The following is a 17610-nucleotide window of genomic DNA, read 5'->3' as shown; positions in this document are numbered from 1 at the left end:
GTTCATGTTCAGCAGGAGTGCGTGCCCCCGGCTGGCCTAGCTGCTGCCAGGCCCCCTGCAGGCGTCAGCTCAGTGTGGTGGCGTGGTGCCTGGCCTGGGAGCAGCCTTGCTCTGATCTTGGCTGCATAGCCGACTAACTGTATGACTGTGGGCAAGTCACTTCTTCCGTTTCTCCCTCTGTGAGTGGGTTAATTACACCTCTTCAGGACAAATTCACTAAATACAAATGAAACGATGTACTTGATGGAGCTTTGGTCACAGAGGAGCATGGTGCAACATGTCGGAGGGTCGACAGGCTGTGGTTTGTCTGTGTACATGTCTGTCTCCATCACACGTAGGGAGTGGTGCCTGGCACAAGGGTGTGTGTGCCCGGGAGGCCACCCACGGGAATAGGGCTCTCCACTCCCAGGAGGCTGTGAGTCTGGGTCTCGGGGCGGGCAGCTGGAAGGCCACAGAGCTGGCCAGAGCCTCACTCCCTCCCTGTCCTCTCTTCTGGACTGTGCTTCTCTGAAGAGAGGACATCCCCCTTCCTCCGGGAGGTGCAGGTCAGCCTCATCGACTTCAGGAAGTGCAATGACTACTTGGTCTATGACAGTTACCTCACCCCGCGGATGATGTGTGCTGGGGATCTCCGGGGGGGCAGAGACTCCTGCCAGGTGAGCTGCTTCTCGGTGGGGGTTGGGGACCCCAGGGCAGTGGCGGAAGGCTGGGGTGTTGGGATTAGAGGGAGAATCAGGTGCCACCCATTCCTGCTCAAGGGCCACCTCTCCCGCCCCGCTAATGTGCCTGCTTTGGCCTGTAGGGGGACAGCGGGGGGCCCCTGGTCTGCGAGCAGAACAACCGCTGGTACCTGGCTGGGGTCACCAGCTGGGGCACGGGCTGTGGCCAGAGAAACAAGCCTGGGGTGTACACCAAGGTGGCAGAACTCCTGCCCTGGATTTACAGCAAGATGGAGGTGAGAGCCCAGTGTGGGCATGGGACCGAGCAGGCCGGGGGCACCGAGGGGGGGTGCCTGGGAGAGGGCCCAGGCCTTCCGCAGGGTCTTGTCAGAGGTCCCCTCACCCCTCAGGTTTGGGGGTGTGCAGAAGTGCAGAAGAGCGGGACAGAGCCGGCAGCAGCCATCAGGCCAACCCTGGCTGCCCATTTCCTTTTCCTTCCTCAGAACAGGGCTCAGGGGGCTGGGGAAGGGTGGTCCTAGGCCAGTGCAGCCCCAGCACCAAGGCCTCTCCCTGGCGATGGCTGAGGGGTGGGTTCACACGGGCACGTGTAGGTGGCCTCTCCTCCTGGGCAGGAAGTTGGTCTCCTGGCATCTGGAAATCGGGAACTGAGGACTCAGCCCCGCACCTGCCGATCCAGTCAGCCCCTCCCTTCTCCGGGCCTGATGTCTTAGCCCTCAGGCAGAAACGCTGTGCCCACCCTTCCTTTCCTGTTGGGTGCAGGCAGAGCAGAGGAGAGAGCTCAGACGGGACACGGAGGGGCTGCAGAAGCCCTGTCTAGTGTGTCTCCCAAAACCTGCTTCCATCTTTTTCCCTCCGCTGTCCCCTTGTCTCTGTGGGGCAGTGCCAGGTGACAGCCAGGCTGAGTGTTAAGCTCTGACATTCCCAGCCTGCCTCACCCTGTCCCCCCTGTTCTTGTCCTCAGAGTGAGGTGCGTTTCCGGAAATCCTAAGCCGCCTCCCTGCTCCAGCTCACGGCACTGGCTGCTGTACAGACTCTGACCACAGGGACTGGGCCGCTGGGACATCATCTGGGCTAACGGCCACCAGGCACCTTCGTTACTCCCACCTCTGCTGTCTGCTGCCTCTGTGAATACACACTGTGTGTGCGTGTGTGCATGTGTGTGTGCGTGTGTGTGTGCGCGTGTGTGTGTGCGTGCGCGTGTGTTGCTGCTCTCCCAGGGTCTTCAGAAACCAGGAGAACTGTTGACTCATCCCAAACCCCAGGGTGGACATCACCTGGAGATAACAGGCTGGGTACCGTGGAGGTTCCTACAGGCACAGCCATAATGGCTGGAGGAGGTGCAGTCCAAACAGAGCTCAGGGAAGGGCCTGGAAGGTCCCATCATGAAGTCTTGCTCCTCTGACCTGGACTCAGAGACTAGCCCAGATGGAGCAGCCCCCAGCGGCCCAGGAGACACGCTGTCGCAGGACAGAGAATGGGTGCCACGGGGTGCCTGGACTGTCTGTAGTGGGAAGATGCCCCCCTTGGCGTTGCAAGCATCCTGCCCCCTCCCACTGGTGCCCTGGATGGCGGCACTGGCCGAGCCATGGCTGTCCAGGCCAAACACTGGGAACAGGGCTCACTGTTCTTGACTGGCCACAGGCTGTTGGGGCAGATTTATTTTAGTTTAGTTTTATATTTAAGAGATGGCAGTGGATGTATTTCTAAAGAATCTCCAAAACTTCCGGGAGCCTTCAGAGCTAGCAGCAAGCACCCCAAGAATTCTGGGAGATTCATGGGAGTCGCCCCACTCCAGAGGCCGGCAGAATGTTTCTGGCCTCGAGGGACTGGATGAAGGGGCCCCTCTGAGATACTCAGGGATGCGGATCCTCATTTGGGCTGGTGAGCAGATCTGACACCACAGAGCCACACCTGCAGTGGCATCCAAGCAAGGGCTGCCACCAGGGCATGAAGAAAAGGGCAGGCCCCCCCGGAGCCGAGGGAACAGGCACCTCCCACACCCAGTGCTATACTGGGACTTCGGAGTTTCTTCTTGGCTTCCTCTGCCTTTTGATTTTTGAGTAGTTCCAGAAGCAGCACAGACATGAAGGCCACGTGGAGAGCAGGCTGACATTGTGCCCAGGCCCTACAAAAGCCCCTCCGAAGGATCTGAGTTGCCCTACCCCTGCGAGCCTTCAGCGCTCCCAGCCTTTGTGCCAACGGAAGGCCCGGGTGTTCCCCAGCCTCCCCCCTGGAGCACCTGTCCCTTGCCCATTCCCCTCCCTCTGCGCGGACCCGCCTGCTGGCGCTATGCCTCCCAGAGGAAGGGTCCCCGCAGATCAGCCTGGCCTAGCTCAGGCTGGCAGCGGCGTGGGGAGGCACTGGTCTGGAAGAGCAGGCTGGGGTTGCCTAGCATGGCTGAGCAGAGTCTGAGGGGGCTAGTGACATGTTACTGAGGCTGAGGGCTCGGGGAGGGCAACATCCAGGTCTCCAACAGCCCCCAGCAATGGCCCTCAGCAATAAAAGTTGTGTGACCTGAAAATTTTGTCATTGGCTGTTACACTGGCACCCTAGGTAGAAAACTGAGATTGTCACTCAGGGACCCAGACAGCCTCCGTGTGGGCCTCGGCTTTGGGCTCTGCTCGTTTAATCATGTGTTCACTTGTTCATTCGCCCGCCATATCAGTGTCCACTCTGTGCCGGGTGCCTATGCCAGGCCCAAGGGCTGCAAAGCCCACAGTGGGGTCCTGAGGAGCTCGTGCCCCAGCGTGGTGGAAGCTATGGCTGATCGTGGACACTGGGCTTGGAGCACGGATGAAGAAGCCACGAGGCGTACCCAGGGAGGTCAGAGAAGCCTGCACGGTGGACATGGTTTGAAGTGCGTCTTTAGAAGCAGGTGAGCCTTCACAACACAGACAGGAGTGGGGAGGGACCCCTGAGCGCCTCCTTTTCCCTTTTTCCCTCCTTCCTCTTTCTCCACCTCTGCCTTTACTGGCTCAGTAAGAGACCTGTTCACAAGAAACTCTCACTGCTTACCTGACTCAACTATTTCCAAAAGAATTGATGGGTGGTCTCACTGGCTTCTTCTGAGAGATTTGTACCTTCCTGCTCTGCCTGTGCGTTTCCTGCATTGACTGTATTGACCTCCACCGTCCATATCCCACTGATGAAAGCCCAGCACCCCGCAGCACCCACTCTGGCCACAAGCACAGAATTCTCCAGGCCTGCCTCCATGGCCCTGGCCTTTGAGCACCTCAGGTTTGTTTGCTTCAGTCTCCGTCTCGATGCAGGGGGAGTCCTTTCTCCGTTTTTTTTCTTTCTCCATCTGAACGGGAAGCTGTGGGGGCAGGTGCCAAGCTCACTGTGTTAGCAGCAGGGGTAACACAGCTCCTGGAATGGATCCCACAATCTCCTGTAATACCAGTGGCTTAATCCATCCACGTTTGTTTCTTGTCCATCTCAGTGTCCAAGGAGGATGTCGGGTCAGTGGGAAGCTTCCTTCCACATTACTTTTGAGGGACTCAGACTCTTCCTGCCTGGTGACTTTGTCATCGACTCTGGCTGGGAGAGAGAGGAAAGAAAACATGGAGAAGGCACATCCCTTCTTGAACGTTCTGGCAAGAAACCGATGCATGTCATTCTCACTCATGTCGTATGGGTGTCAGCGTGTCACCAGCACCGCCTGGATAAAGTGGGGCTGGGAAATGCAGTCCTCGGTTGGGGCTTGTGCAAGAGCGAGCACGCATTCTAGACGACCTGCTAACCCTGCCCACGGGAGGAAGTGGGTCTTAGTCCGGAAGCCAGGCCTTGCAGCCCAGTTAGGTTTTAGGCCACGTCTGTTGTTTTTCCTTAGAAACCAGAACTTCTTCCTGTGTCAGGCCTCCCAGGGCAGGGTGGAGGTATGTGGGTCAGGGGAGAGATAAGGCAGAGAAAAGGGTGTCAGGGTAGGAAAAGAAAAACACATTCCTTCGGCCTGGGACATCTATACAGTTATGTCGCGCGTGTGCGCGCGGGGTGGTGGGTGGGGTGTTTCTGCTGACATTGTCCTGTGCTCCCTGGGTCCTAGGCGTCTCCAGGTACCAGCCAAAGTCTGGCTTTGACAACTCTGTTGTCTGCTGAGTGTCCCTGGGGAAGGAGGCTGAGGCCAAGCGACTGTGTTGGAGGGCGGTGGGGACAGATGATGGCTCTTTGGGGAGGGAGCCAGCTCCAGCCTAGCTGCCCATCCAGCTGCCTCTGGGGTTTGGTTAGATTCCCCGGGGCTATTGTTTCCTATAATTGTTTCGCTGATGTCCGGATGCAATTGGGAGATGCACGCAGAGAGCTCCTCATAATGATCACAGTGATGGGACCAAGAGCCAGCATTTGCTGAATGTTGGCCACGTGCCAGATGCTGTGCTAACCACCTGACGTGTGTTAGCTCCTGTAAGCATGCAGTAGGCATTGTTACTATCCCTGTTTTACAGATGAGGAAACAAAGGCCAACAGGACTGGAGTAAGCCTCCCCAAACTATACAACTACCAAGTGGCTGAGTCGGACTTTGAATCCAAGTTGTCTGATTTTAGAAGCTGCTTTTCAAAACAAGGTGGAGTCCTCTTGGCTGCAGCCTTTTAGGACCCGCGCCACCTGGCTCTGTGTATCTTTCCTTGCATTCGCCACTGGCCTCTGCTCTGGGATGGGCAGGGTGGGACGATTCCCCAGAGAAGCCTGGGTACCCACCTCAGAGGGTCACATGACCAGAAACTCTGCCTGCAGTTCCCAGAATCTGGGACAAGTGCATCATGAGTGGAGGGGGCCTCCCACACCTCCTGTACCCCCGCCCCAATTGGATGGTTTCTGGGATGCCCTCCCATGCCGTGACAAGCTGCTGCCCCAGGACACCTCCGTGTCTCTCCTCTGGGCGTAGGTGGCTCTGAGAGGCACATGCCACTCATTCCCTACCTCCTCTGCACTGACCCAGGCTTCCCGATCCTTGGAAACCTGACACCCAGGCAGCGATCTTACCATGGGTCCACCCAGCCAAACAGGGAGGACCGTAGGCAGCCCGGGCTGTCCGAGAAGGTTTTATTAGATGAGCCCTCTGAGCAGGTGAGGGTGTGGCCTGGCCATTGGTCCTCCACAGCTGTGCTCCTGCCCCTGGGACATGGGAGCTGGCTGTGACAGGACGCCTCCTCTGTCCCTGCCCTGAGTCTCAGGGGAAGTCCTCCACTTTTCACAGAAGGGAGCATGGCATTTTCTTGGAATGTTTCCTCCTAATTATACTGCGTGGTAATGGAGAGAGCACTGAAGTTGGAGCCCAAGTACTGGCAGTGCAGATTCCAGCTGCACCACCTACTTAGCTATGTGATCTTGGGCAAGCCAGCCTCTCTGTTTCCTCATATGTGAAATGGGTGTATCTGTCCCACACGTGGCAGGATAAATGGGAGGCCACATGGAAACAAGCAGGGCAAAGTGATTAGCTATTGTGCTCTCTCAACAAGTGTTGAATTCGCAGCAGAAGAGCCAGGTCCTTCACTTCCATACCCCCTCGTCAGATGAATGAGAAAGGAGGGGGACATCTGGGTACATCTTCAGGTCTTAGAAAATGTGCTATTTCTTTGTGTAAACCTTCCTCTAACTTATGGTCATGGGTGACGTCTGTGAGGGCTCACCACACCTGAGGCAGATGCTCGTCCCCCTCTGTTGGTCATGGAGCTCCACCGAGGTGAGCTTACCCTGCTCTCTCTAGTCACTGATGGGACCAGGGTGGCTACCTGTCCCTGGCCCTGCTCTGGCAGCATCCGACTGCTTAGCCATGGAGCTGACAGCTCAGGGCTGTGAGGGGGCACACGTGTTCGGACCCCACACGGACTCTCCTCCATCTACAGCCGTCTGGCTCCTGCCCCACCGTGTCAGTGAACTGCGTGTTGCCAAATCTGATGTGGACGTTTTAGTCCTCACCTTCTGGAACTCTCTGCAGCATTTCACTGTCAAGTGCTCACTACTTTGTGAAATTGCCACGCCTTCTGTGACGTCAAGCTCTCCTAGGTCCCCTTCTGGCCCTTTGGCCGCCCCTGTTGTCTTCCACAAGCACCTTAATGCTGCTCCCCAGGAGACCACCCTTTGCTCTCTTCTCATGGCAAATGCTCGCCCAGGGCCATCTCAGCCATTCTGGGCTTCCAACTAACATCTATAGAGCCAGCAGGCGTTTGTTCCATGTCACTAAGCTACAAGAAATGATGCTGTTCTTTTTAAAAGCGGATTAAAATCTGACTTTGAACTGCTGCAGCTTGGCTGGAAAATGTCCCTCTTCATGTTCTACCCCAGGATGCTACGACCCAGAGAAGTCTGCCCACTGCTCCCCAGGCTGGGTGCTCAGTCTGTGGCCCTCCCGGCACCGCTCAGAGGATTTTGCAGGTGCAGGAGTACCACGGATTTGCTGCTGTCTGTGCTCCCGGTCTCAGGAATCCCACTTTCCCTGGGTCAGGCCCAGGCTGCTCGCTTCTCTTCAGCCCCAAAGCCCTTTTTGCAGACAGTTCAGGCCCATCTCTCCTACAAACGTTGCACAAGAGAGGCCTAGACATTCTCCTTTGGGTCAAAGCCATTCCTTCCTGATGAGATCATAGCAGAAAACATTTCCATAATTGTGTATGGATTTTCAACTAATCTAAGTTTTCACTCCTTTACGATAAATCACTGTAGGTGGTACTGGTGGGTCATATGGTAATTTTATGTTTAACTTTACAAGAAACTGCCAGGCTGTTTTCAGAGGGGCTGTACCATTTTGCATCCCCACCTTATAAATAAGAGTTCCAGTTGCTCCACATTCTCACCAGTAATTGGTACTGCCAGTATTTTTTATCATAGCCATTCTACTAGATGTATAATGGTAGCTCATTGTGGTTTTACTTTGCATTTCTCTAAAGATTAATGATGTTGAGCATCTTTTCATGTGCCATTTGCTGTTTGTATTTCCTCTTCAGTGAGGTGCCTGTTCAGGTCCTACCCCTGTTTCTTTGTTGGGTTGTTTGTTTCTTATTGTTGAATTTTGAGAATTCTTTATATATTCCAAATATTAGTCTTTGTTGGAAATGTGATCTGTAACTATTTCTTCCCCATGCAACTTGTCTGTTTATTCTCTTAATTGGGTTCTGTAGAACAAATTTTTTTATTTGGTGAATTTTAATTTATCATTTTTTTTCTTTTTGAATTGTGCTAAGAACTCTGCCAAACCCAAGCTTGTGAAAATTTTCTCTTGGCAGTTTTATTGTTTTATGTTTTACATTTAGATGTGAGATCCATTTGAGCTAACTTTTGGATACCATTGAGGTCAGATTGAGGTTCCTTGTTTATTTACAGAATGGATGTCCAGTTGTCCCAGTGCTGAAAAGACTGTACTTTCCCCATTTTGTCAAAATGCCTTTGCATTTTGTCAAAAACCAGTGGAGCATATTTGTGGGTTATATTTCTAGACTCTATTCTGTTCCATGGATCTATGTGTCTATCCTTTCACCAGTGCCACCCTGTCTTAATTACTGTAGCTTCACAGTATGTTTAAAAGTTGGCTAGGGTGAATCCTCCAAAAATTTTTTTTTTCAAAATTACTTTGACTTTTTCATCCCTTACATTCCCATATATGGTTTCAAACCAGCTTGTCTATATTCTAAGGAATCCTGTTGGAATTTTTATTGAGATTGCAATAAATTGATAATCCACTTGGAGAGAATTGACATATTAACTACTGAGTCTTCTAAACCATGACCATATTATGTCTCTCCATTTATTTAGGTTTTCTTTGATTTTTTTCACCTAAGTTTTATAGTTTTCAGCATACAGATCCTATACCTATTTCATTACATTTATAGCTAAGTATTTAATTACATGGTAACACAAATGATCTTAAAATAACTGTATTTTTCAAGACAAAAATTAAGGAGAAGAGTGACATTGTTTCACAGTCTTGCAAATTTCTTTAATATCTGGCCTAAAAAATAGCTGGTTTCTCTTACTTGCTTCAGTACTCCATCTGTCGAGATATGTTGTTTTGGTTGAAATACATGAGAAAAATTCGATCTCACACAGATACAGAATTGCTAAGTGGAGTATTTTAACAGCTTTTTCAGAAAATTATGGGTATTTTTCTTTGATACTATACTCAAACTTGACAAGTAGCAGTTTCTTGAGGGCTGGTTGCAATGTGGAATCTGAAATCTGTCAGTGTACTTGCTTACATTAAAATCTCTTAGTCTATGGTGCACTATTTTACCCAGGCCTAATTTTATAACATCATGCATTGGTCATTTGGAAAATACTGGTTTTGAGTTATGAGCATCTCCTGATAGTGACAGACTTCATTAGATAATGTGAAAAACAATATGTATTAATATCACCACTGGTCTCATCAGAGAAGTCTGTAAGGGTTGGCAAGCTGTCAAGCTTGCAGACCCGAATTTTCCAAAATTCGAATGTTCGATTGAAAGTTCAAGTTCTATCATTAGCGACAAATATTGTCAGATGTCTTCCTGGAGGCTGCCTTTTTGAGAAAATGACTCAAGTCTGAATAATCATAGTTTGTCAGTCTTCATTCATGTAACAGTGGTGTTTCATGAGAAAAGTGGCTGGTTCAGCTCATAGCTCAAAAATGCCAGCGCTTCTCCTTAAGACCCTCTTAGGATGTGGGTATGCAGCAGAAGTACTTTATGTATATACTCCCCATCTTCTTTCACACTGAATATTAAAAAGACATGTACTGGGGATTGAGGTTTAATAAAATTATAAGTTTTAGTAATTAATAATTCCTGCTGCTCATCAGGGAGGTTCCCAAGCAAACATGGCAAGTATGTGGTGGTGAGGGATGCAATGACAACACGCGCACTTTGGTGCCATTGCCGTGATTTGTGTAAGGAGCCAGCAATCTTGCCCTATTGGTGCAGGTGTCAACGCAGTGGCCAAAGCAAATGGCCCGTAATATCACTGGGACAACAGTTTTGACCCTGCTGATCCCGTGAAGATGTCTCAGGCACCCCCAGGGGTGTTTAGACTGCCCTCTGAGAGCTGCACCTCAGACCACACTCAAGACGAAAGAGGGCAATCTGCAGATACTGATTTAGGAGACTTAGTCCCTGGAAATTCTACTGACATTTTATCCCTCGCTGCCCACTCTCAGGAAAAGAAGAGCAGCCCTCATCCGGAGAGGCCCCGGCTAGTTAGCTTTCTGCGGTGATGTTGGGCCTTGCTGAAGCAGAGAGATGTTAACCTAATTGGAGTGTAAGGATGGGCTCAGTGGGTGGGAGAGTCGCTGGGAATTTGCATTTCTTTTACTTCCGGGGCCTGATGCATCCCAGGGGAGTGCTCTAACCTAGTTAGAACACTTGCCTCATTCTGCTCTGATGGGGGGAGGGAGGGGAGTATGGCTAATGCCCTCAAGGTCAGCAATGACGTGGGTGAGGTCTGCTTCGTGGATCAGGACTCCATCAGGTTCTCTGATAATCCCTCTGGATGAAGAGGTGCTCCAAATTCAGTTGAAGTCACCAATTGGCACAAGCACGTGGCGGTACTAAGGACTGTGTTCAGTGCTGGGGGCAGGGCTGGAGGTGGAGGTGGAGGACACACATCTGTAATTTGTCATAGTGTCCTGTCCTCGGATCTTTCCACCCTGGTCTTTTTTTTTTTTTTTAAACATCGTTTTTGTAATTTTGTAATTTAGCTCTCACTAAAGGAACATTTTAAAAAAATCCAAACAATTCTGAAAACTATCAAAATAATATAAAGGGAACTGTTAACTGAGGCCAAGCATTGTGCTATAAACTCTCCACATGATCACATGCTTTATCTCACTGACTTTCCCAACAAAGTTATGAAGTAGACACTATTGCAGACAAGAAAACAAAAATCACTTTTAATACCACCATCCAGAAGTAAATATTATTAACATTTTGGCAAAATCTTTCTAGAACTCTTAATGCATTCATAGAAAGAGGTCTACAATTTTATATAAATGAGATCATAGGATACAGATTATTTTGTACCTTAATTTTTTTTCCTCAACAATATGAGGCAAATACCTTCCCCAGGGAAGTGCATATATGTCTTGCAGTGGGTTTCAGCCCCTGCCAAGTTCACTATGGATTCAATGTGACCAAAGAAATGACAGTAAAACATTCCTGGGGTGAAAGGGTTATACCCAACTTTACTTCCAGGTGACAGGTCAGTCACTAAAATCCCACTCACTCAGCGAGTCTGCCTGCAGCAAGCCAGTCTCTGCCTCTGGGCCCCTCTGCCCACACAGCCATCCTCTGGGCCTCTCTGCACAGTTGTCCTCTGGGCCTCTGTCCTTGGCACTGCCACCACTCCAGCTCTGCTCTCCTGCAGCCTTGCAGCAGTGCCACAGTGTCGCCCAGAGCTCTGGGCGGAGCTCTTTATATATAGTCAATAGCAACGTATTGCTCACACATGTGCAGTGAGCCAGCCAACCAGGGCCAGGTGAGGATCCTGGCCACAGGAACTCTCATTTTATCCACAATATACCATCATCTTTCATGGCTGTAGATATTCCATTGTATAGATGTATTGATTTACTAACTTTGTCAGTGGACATGTATGTAGGGTAGTTAGTTTTCAGATTTTGATATAAACACTACTGCTGTGAATTTCTTTGTGTGTGCTTCATTCTGAAGCAGTGATCTCCTAAGGGTAAATTCCAGTAAGCAGGATTGTTTACATTTTTATCCAAAACGGTAAACTGATTTTCAGAAGAGTTAAAAATTAACTTCTGTATCTCCAAGAGTGTCCAGGTCAGCTACCCTATTCTTCCAAGAATGCAAAGGGCAGACATGACAGTGCACGAGAACCTGTTCTTGTATGGATACCTGTGTGTGTGTGTGTGTGTGTGTGTGTGTGTGTGTGTGACCTGCCCACATGGGTGAGATTCATTTTATCCACATAACACATATCTCTGATATTCACCATAAATACTTCAAGGCAGAAACTCAGCTAGGGATGCAACACTGGGAAACTCAACATGATGCAGTCAAACACGCATTTTTTAAAAAACTGCTACAAATTCATGGAGAAAAATTATACAAAAATATGACCATCTACAATGAGCCACTGCTCTGGTCAAGTGGCAGCAGTCGCGGGTAGCAGGGGAATCAGGGGAGGCTTCCATGAAAACGGGATTTAGAGCCAAGATCTGAAAGGTAAGCAGGCAGGAGGAAGCATGTTCCAGGCAGAGAAGTTTCTATCTTGTGTTGCATGCTCAGTGGGGACCGTCCTGCAGGAGACCCCGCAGCCATGCCCACACCTGAGCTTTCCTGCTTTTCTGCCTCCTTTTATGGCTCTCCCTCCTTTATTTTTCTTCCTGAGGCAGGAGGAGCATGGTTTGAAGGAGGCAAAGAAGACTGGAGAGGCTGGAGCCCAAAGAGTAAGGGGAGAGTGGGGCCCGAGGCTGCCGCAGAGGTGGCAGGACCTTGTCTGAATGTGTACCTGCATTTGAGCACGTGTCGACATCCAGGTGCTGTTGGTGGTGCATCAGGGCACTCCCGCCCGGCTCCCTGCTCTCTAGTGTGGTCCCCTGGCCAGAGGCATCAACGTCCTCCAGGAGAAGGCCCAGCCATATGCGCTTTAACCCCTGGTGACAGCGATTTGCATTTAAGTTTGAGAACCAGTTCTAGAGGTCACATTTGTCTGAACAGGCCTGTACTGGATCCCGCTAGGCTTTGGGATATTTGACTTGCAGATGGCAGTTTCCATCTAAGCATCCTTCCGGCAGGAAGCTCACTCTCTCTTTCTTGACGTTGTCCTCTCAGGGCACATCACAAATGATGGTGATGGGAGCCAGACATGCCTCCAGCCGAGCCCCTATGTCTTACCAGTCCCCGAGTAGAGCAGCCACAAGGCACCCTTCTTTTATCACAGACAGAGAAATCTAATCTCAACAGCACAGAACGCAGGAAGTTCACAATAGGCAAGCAAGAGAAATGGCTTGTCTAGAGTGGTAAAATACCTTCTGAACTTCCCCTAAACAGAGCATTCAGGACAAAGAAAAGTTTCCTGCCTGTCCCTGGCTAATCACTCCAGGTGTACAGAGAGAGACAAAGAGGGCAGCAGGGCCTCTGCCCTACACAGGACAGGGGTCAGGTGCAGCTGGTGGCTGTTAAGAGAGGGTTCTTGCATCACAGGATCATGCATGGGGGTGCCCTGTGGAGTAAGATCTCCTTATGGGAAGAAAGGGCCAGAAATGCGGGACACTGAGAGCCATGAGCCACGGTCACACATACAGAAGCCCAAACAAGTACCCACTTTGCACCCAGATTTGAGTCCTGGTTCTGCCACTTACCAACTGAGAGACTTTGGGAAAGGTGCTTCACTCTTTCAAGCTCAGTTTCCTTGTCTCTAAAATGGGGATAATAATAGGATCTGCATCACAGGGCTGCAGTGTGGATGAAGGAGGGGACGCACGGCAACTCACTTGTGCAGTGCCAGCATATGGTAAACGACCAGTTCAAGTTGGCCGCTGCATTTGAGTTACATCCTTGACGCCTCTCCTGGCCAGAGAGAGGCTTCTCTGCATGCACCAAGACTTTTTGTCACGGTGGTCTGCTACAGGGTGGAGTTCACCCTAAGGAAGGTCACAGGAACAGGGGGGATAAGGAATACCAGCACTCACGCCTGCTGTGTTGGCAGGTATGCAACATGCCTAGTTCTGTGCCTGGCACATGGGAGGCATATACCAGGAGTCAGTTAAAGATGAAGTCCTTTACCCACGTGGCTGTCCAGGCTCATTCTGCCACCCTCTCAGTGCCTTCCAGAGGAACCCGTCCTTTAGCATGGGAACTGCAAACAGCATTATTGATGTCTGCTGAGCAAGAATTATTAGCCAAGGAAATAAAAAGCTAGCCAACCTCACAAGCCCACGGCCTCACTGATTTAATTACTTGCAGGTCTTCTCCCAGGCCTGGCCAGCTGTCTTATCAGCCCTGTGGGAAGTATTTGTTTCAGGCCCTCCCACCTGGGCACCTGCCAGCCCTGCCCTCCCTCTGCTGGTGGAGGAACCAGATAAGAAAAGCAGGCCCTAGATGGAAACCTAGAAACTGCTGTTTCTTCCCAGCAGGACTTCCCGAACCTGCCAAGTAGACAGCCTGCCCCTCCCACACTTCTCATTCCAGCTCTGCTGCAGCTCCTCTCCCACCACAACGTCCATCCTCCTCCTTCAAAGGCCAACTCTTCCAGAAAGACATTCCAGATTAATTTCACCTCTTACTCTGGAATTTCTCTTATCTTGGGTGCTTTGAGTATTTTCACCTTAATTGGGACACACAGCCAGCATCACAAGTATATAGTTTAGTTAATATTTTAAAATATTTTCCATGGCCTTCAGAAAGTCTGTGTTTTCTCCATCCTCAGGACATGGAAATCCTGAGAGATAGACAGGGGAAGAGAAAGAGGACAAGACCAGTTCTCAGGAAACCTCACTCGGGACCCGCTGTGACTGTGGGTCAGTCGCTTCCCCTCCCCGGGCCTTGGGCTTCCAATCGGCAGAAGGTTCTCTGAGGTCTCATGCAACTCAAATATTCCGAGGCTGTTTCCTTGGACCCTCGTCACTGTGTCTAGTTCAGGGTTCTGCACATACACCAGTTCCTCCAAGACTCGGCTTTCCTGGGGATGGGAACATGCAGGGTGGCTTCCAACCTCTCTCCACATGGTCTCTCTCTGTCCCCAGCAGGGTAGTCGGACTTCTTATGAGACAGCTGGCTTCCAAGAGGTGGTATCCCACCCATCTAAGGCAGAAGTTGCAGATCTCCTAAGGCCCAGTCTAGAAAGTTCTGCCTCTTTCTATTGCTCCTAATAAGTTGCACAGCCATCTCACAGTGAAGGGAGAGGGAACAGACTCCACCTCTCAGTGGGAGGAGAGGCTGAGTTTCACTGTGAAGACCCCATGGACTGGGAGATATTGCTGAGGCCTGTTTGTAAAGACAATTTACCATAATTTCAAAAACAGGCTCCAGATGAGTCTACTGTGAGCCATGTCCCAGGGAGCCTGCTTTCCATCTCTCTCTTCTCCTTCCTGTCAGACAGGGCGCAGCCTCAGACAGCCTCTCTGTGCAGATACGGGGACTAACTGTTGATGTTGGTTTCTCTGTCAGCATCATTCCTGTCCTTTGCATCCAGCAGATACTGATAATCCACCAATTATCAAGTGGTGTAGCGGGAGAGAGTTAAAAACAGAGACCAGACGCCCTTCCTATCTTCAAGTTTCTTACCATCTAGAAGTAGACACATAGTTTCTGTGGGCTAAATCATTGTATCCCTTCTGATTCTGAAGTAGAAATTTGAGTGAAACTTAAGAAGACAATTGTGGATTCTCTTTTAAACAGTGTGCTAGGAAGGAGTTGTATTCCAAGGGCTACATAAATGTTTAATATTCGAGTGAATGGCCAGAATAGTAAGTGTTTTGTGCCCATCATCTCCCACCAGCCACATCTAAACTTCCGTCCAGGGCCGGAAAATTGAAAATCAATAGAGATAACGCTTTAAATGGTGGACATCAACAACGCCACTGCTCTGAGAGGCCATTACATGAGCAGCAGCATCCAAGAGAGAACAGAATTATAGGGCAGTTGAGAGGGATGGGGCAGCCAAAGACCCAAGAGTGCCTTATACACAGACAAGAGAGATGATGCCTCTGCGACCTCAAGGGTCAGTTGACCAGCCCAGGGTCCCTCTAGGATGCCCGTTGTCATCAGAGATGAGCCCCTTCCCAAAAACAGGCCAGGCGCAGCCTCAGGGTGCCGGGCCTCTGGCTGCTGCTGTGCCCGCCTTGGGAGGACCCTGGTTTGTCTACAGGCACGCAGTTTGCCCTGTAGGGAAGTTCCTCTCCCTTCACGGTCCTTAGTCTGCAGGTTCCATGACTCCTTATAAAGAAGTGCAACAATCTGTCAGCCCCAAATCATTTTTATTGTTTTCCTCAGCTCTGGCTTGGGCTGTGGAGTGGTGCTGGGAGAGGAAGATGCAAAAAAGAATAAGCAGATTCAAATCAGTCTTAGTTGCCCAGCAAACACGACAGGGCTGGTGGGTTATTGCCTGGTTGCAAAGCTGGTCTATAGACCGGCAGGTTCTCTTTGGCTCTTCATGGCTCAAAAACTCAGCTACAGCCTCTGTGCTGAGCCTGGATCTGGTGGGTTGAAGGTATATGATGATAAACAGGTGCCTCTTCCCAGAAATGCTGGCTCCAGACACTCAGGGAGGGCTGGGGAGTTTAGATGTCTGCTTATGCTAACAGGCTGTCAGCTTCCCCATGCATAGGGAAAGCAGAAACATGAAGCTATTCTGGTCTTGTCTAGGGAGACATTATGTATTGAATTTCCAACATCAAGTCATTGCCAAAGGGCAACGTTGCTCGCTTTCCCCCAGTTTACATTCCTTGGAAAACAAAGGGGTGCCTATTTGCAGAGGAGAAGCAGTCATGTGTTCCACTTTGGATAACCAGCAGCTGTGGAAGATGCGTGCTCATAATTAGGGATCAGCACCTTGAGGTGATGTTTCACACTTAAGAGACAAGTTTAAGTTAATCAGGCAGCAACTGGTTCTCCAGACCAACGGCATTGGGTGGATTTTTCACTTAGGAAGAAATCGCATCCGTGCTTTGGCACGCCTTGTTTCCTAACATATGCTGTGGTTTTCCTATGAAAACACAGGGTGAAGTTTTATTTCAGGCTTCCCCCTCTCTGACTGCTTCTGCTTTCTTCTCTTCCCCTGAATCGAGATCCTGATAGAAAGGTAGCTAAGGAAAGGGACCGGGCAGGACCCACTCCAAGAAGAGAGGTGCTGGCATATGTCAGGAGCATGCTAATGGGGCTGTAAGAGGCAGGTGGAGGCGTCCCAAGGGCGCAAGGCTTGTGCTGAAATTCTGCTTTCTCATGATGAGAGGCTCTTTTCCCCAGCTGTTCCACCCCTTGTGTCAGGATTGTGTTGGCTGCATGGAGCAGAAAACCAGCTATATTTATGTAATAGGAGCTGAATATTCTCATCTAACACGTGAAACTGAATAAAGGAAACCTTATTTTAAATAGAGTTGGGAGGCCAGGATGGGGATCTCTCACACCCTACCCAGTCATCATCAAATGCAGACCCCAACAGGAAGAAGAAAGGTTTTCTCCTTGCCTGGCAACAGCCCAGCCAATGAGAAACAGCCACAACTCAGCCAATGAGAAACTGTCATTATCCTGAACTCTCACTTTCCTCCATTGGAATTTCATCCAATGCAGCCTTTCCCAATTTCCTTTTTCTCTGCAAAATAAGGGTCCTCCCCTTTATTCTCTGGACTTCCCTGTGCCTTTCCGTAGTTTGCTTGTCCCAAATTGTAATTCTTTGCTGTTCCCGAATAAAGTCGTTTTTGCTGGTAAAATAACTGGTTGCTTATTTTAAGGTCAGCAAACAAGAATGCTCAAATGAAGTCATTCAGATCTTGTTCAGGGCTCTTCCCAGCTTCCTGCCCTGCCGTCCTTACTTACAGACTTCTTTCTTCATGGTTGCAAGATGGCTGCTTTACCTCCAGGCATCACATGCATTTTTCTGACAAAAAAAGAAGGAGGAGGAGGAAGAAGAGGGCGAAGAGAAGGGAGAGGGAGGAGGGGCAGAAGGAAGAGAAGGAGGAAGACGGAGGAGAAGAGAGCAAAGGGAGAAGTCCCACACTGTTTCTTAGAATTCTTACTCAGGATAATTCTGTTCTCATCTTCTTGGCCACTGCTGGGTCATGTGGACATCCCTAGTGTCAAAGGAGTCTGGAAAATAAGTACTTTAAATTGAGCCCAGTGCAGGTCAATTAGGACAAAGTTCTGATAGAAGGGGAAAGATGAGTGTGGGTCTGGTCTAGGAACCAGCAGGTGTCTGCCATCCTACCTAGTGCCTGCAGCTCCACGTGTCAGGGAAGTCCTGCTTTTCAACCCCCACGTCAGTGTCAGGGTTCCCTGCTCC

At 50.2% G+C, this 17610-nt stretch overlaps 1 protein-coding gene across 7 annotated transcripts in view; it reads left to right on the top strand.

The window, feature by feature from the left end:
• Nucleotides 1-9388, top strand: part of TMPRSS13 (transmembrane serine protease 13) — a 34005-nt gene extending 24617 nt beyond the window's left edge. For 2 of the 7 annotated variants that reach the window (XM_036919886.2, XM_036919884.2), the window contains exons 11-13: nucleotides 514-656; nucleotides 803-955; nucleotides 1642-9388. In XM_036919886.2, coding sequence (XP_036775781.2) covers nucleotides 514-656; nucleotides 803-955; nucleotides 1642-1668 — 323 coding nt within the window. In that variant the 3' untranslated portion in view covers nucleotides 1669-9388. Of the gene's footprint in view, nucleotides 1-513; nucleotides 657-802; nucleotides 956-1560 lie in introns of all 7 variants that reach the window. The other 5 variants (XM_036919885.2, XM_036919883.2, XR_008993285.1 and 2 more) reach the window with 4 other exon arrangements.
• Nucleotides 9389-17610: the final 8222 nt, after the last annotated feature.

The sequence above is a fragment of the Manis pentadactyla genome, chromosome 13 (genome assembly GCF_030020395.1).
Source record: "Manis pentadactyla isolate mManPen7 chromosome 13, mManPen7.hap1, whole genome shotgun sequence".
Classification (NCBI taxonomy): domain Eukaryota; kingdom Metazoa; phylum Chordata; class Mammalia; order Pholidota; family Manidae; genus Manis; species Manis pentadactyla.
This window is presented reverse-complemented; position numbering and strand designations above follow the sequence as displayed.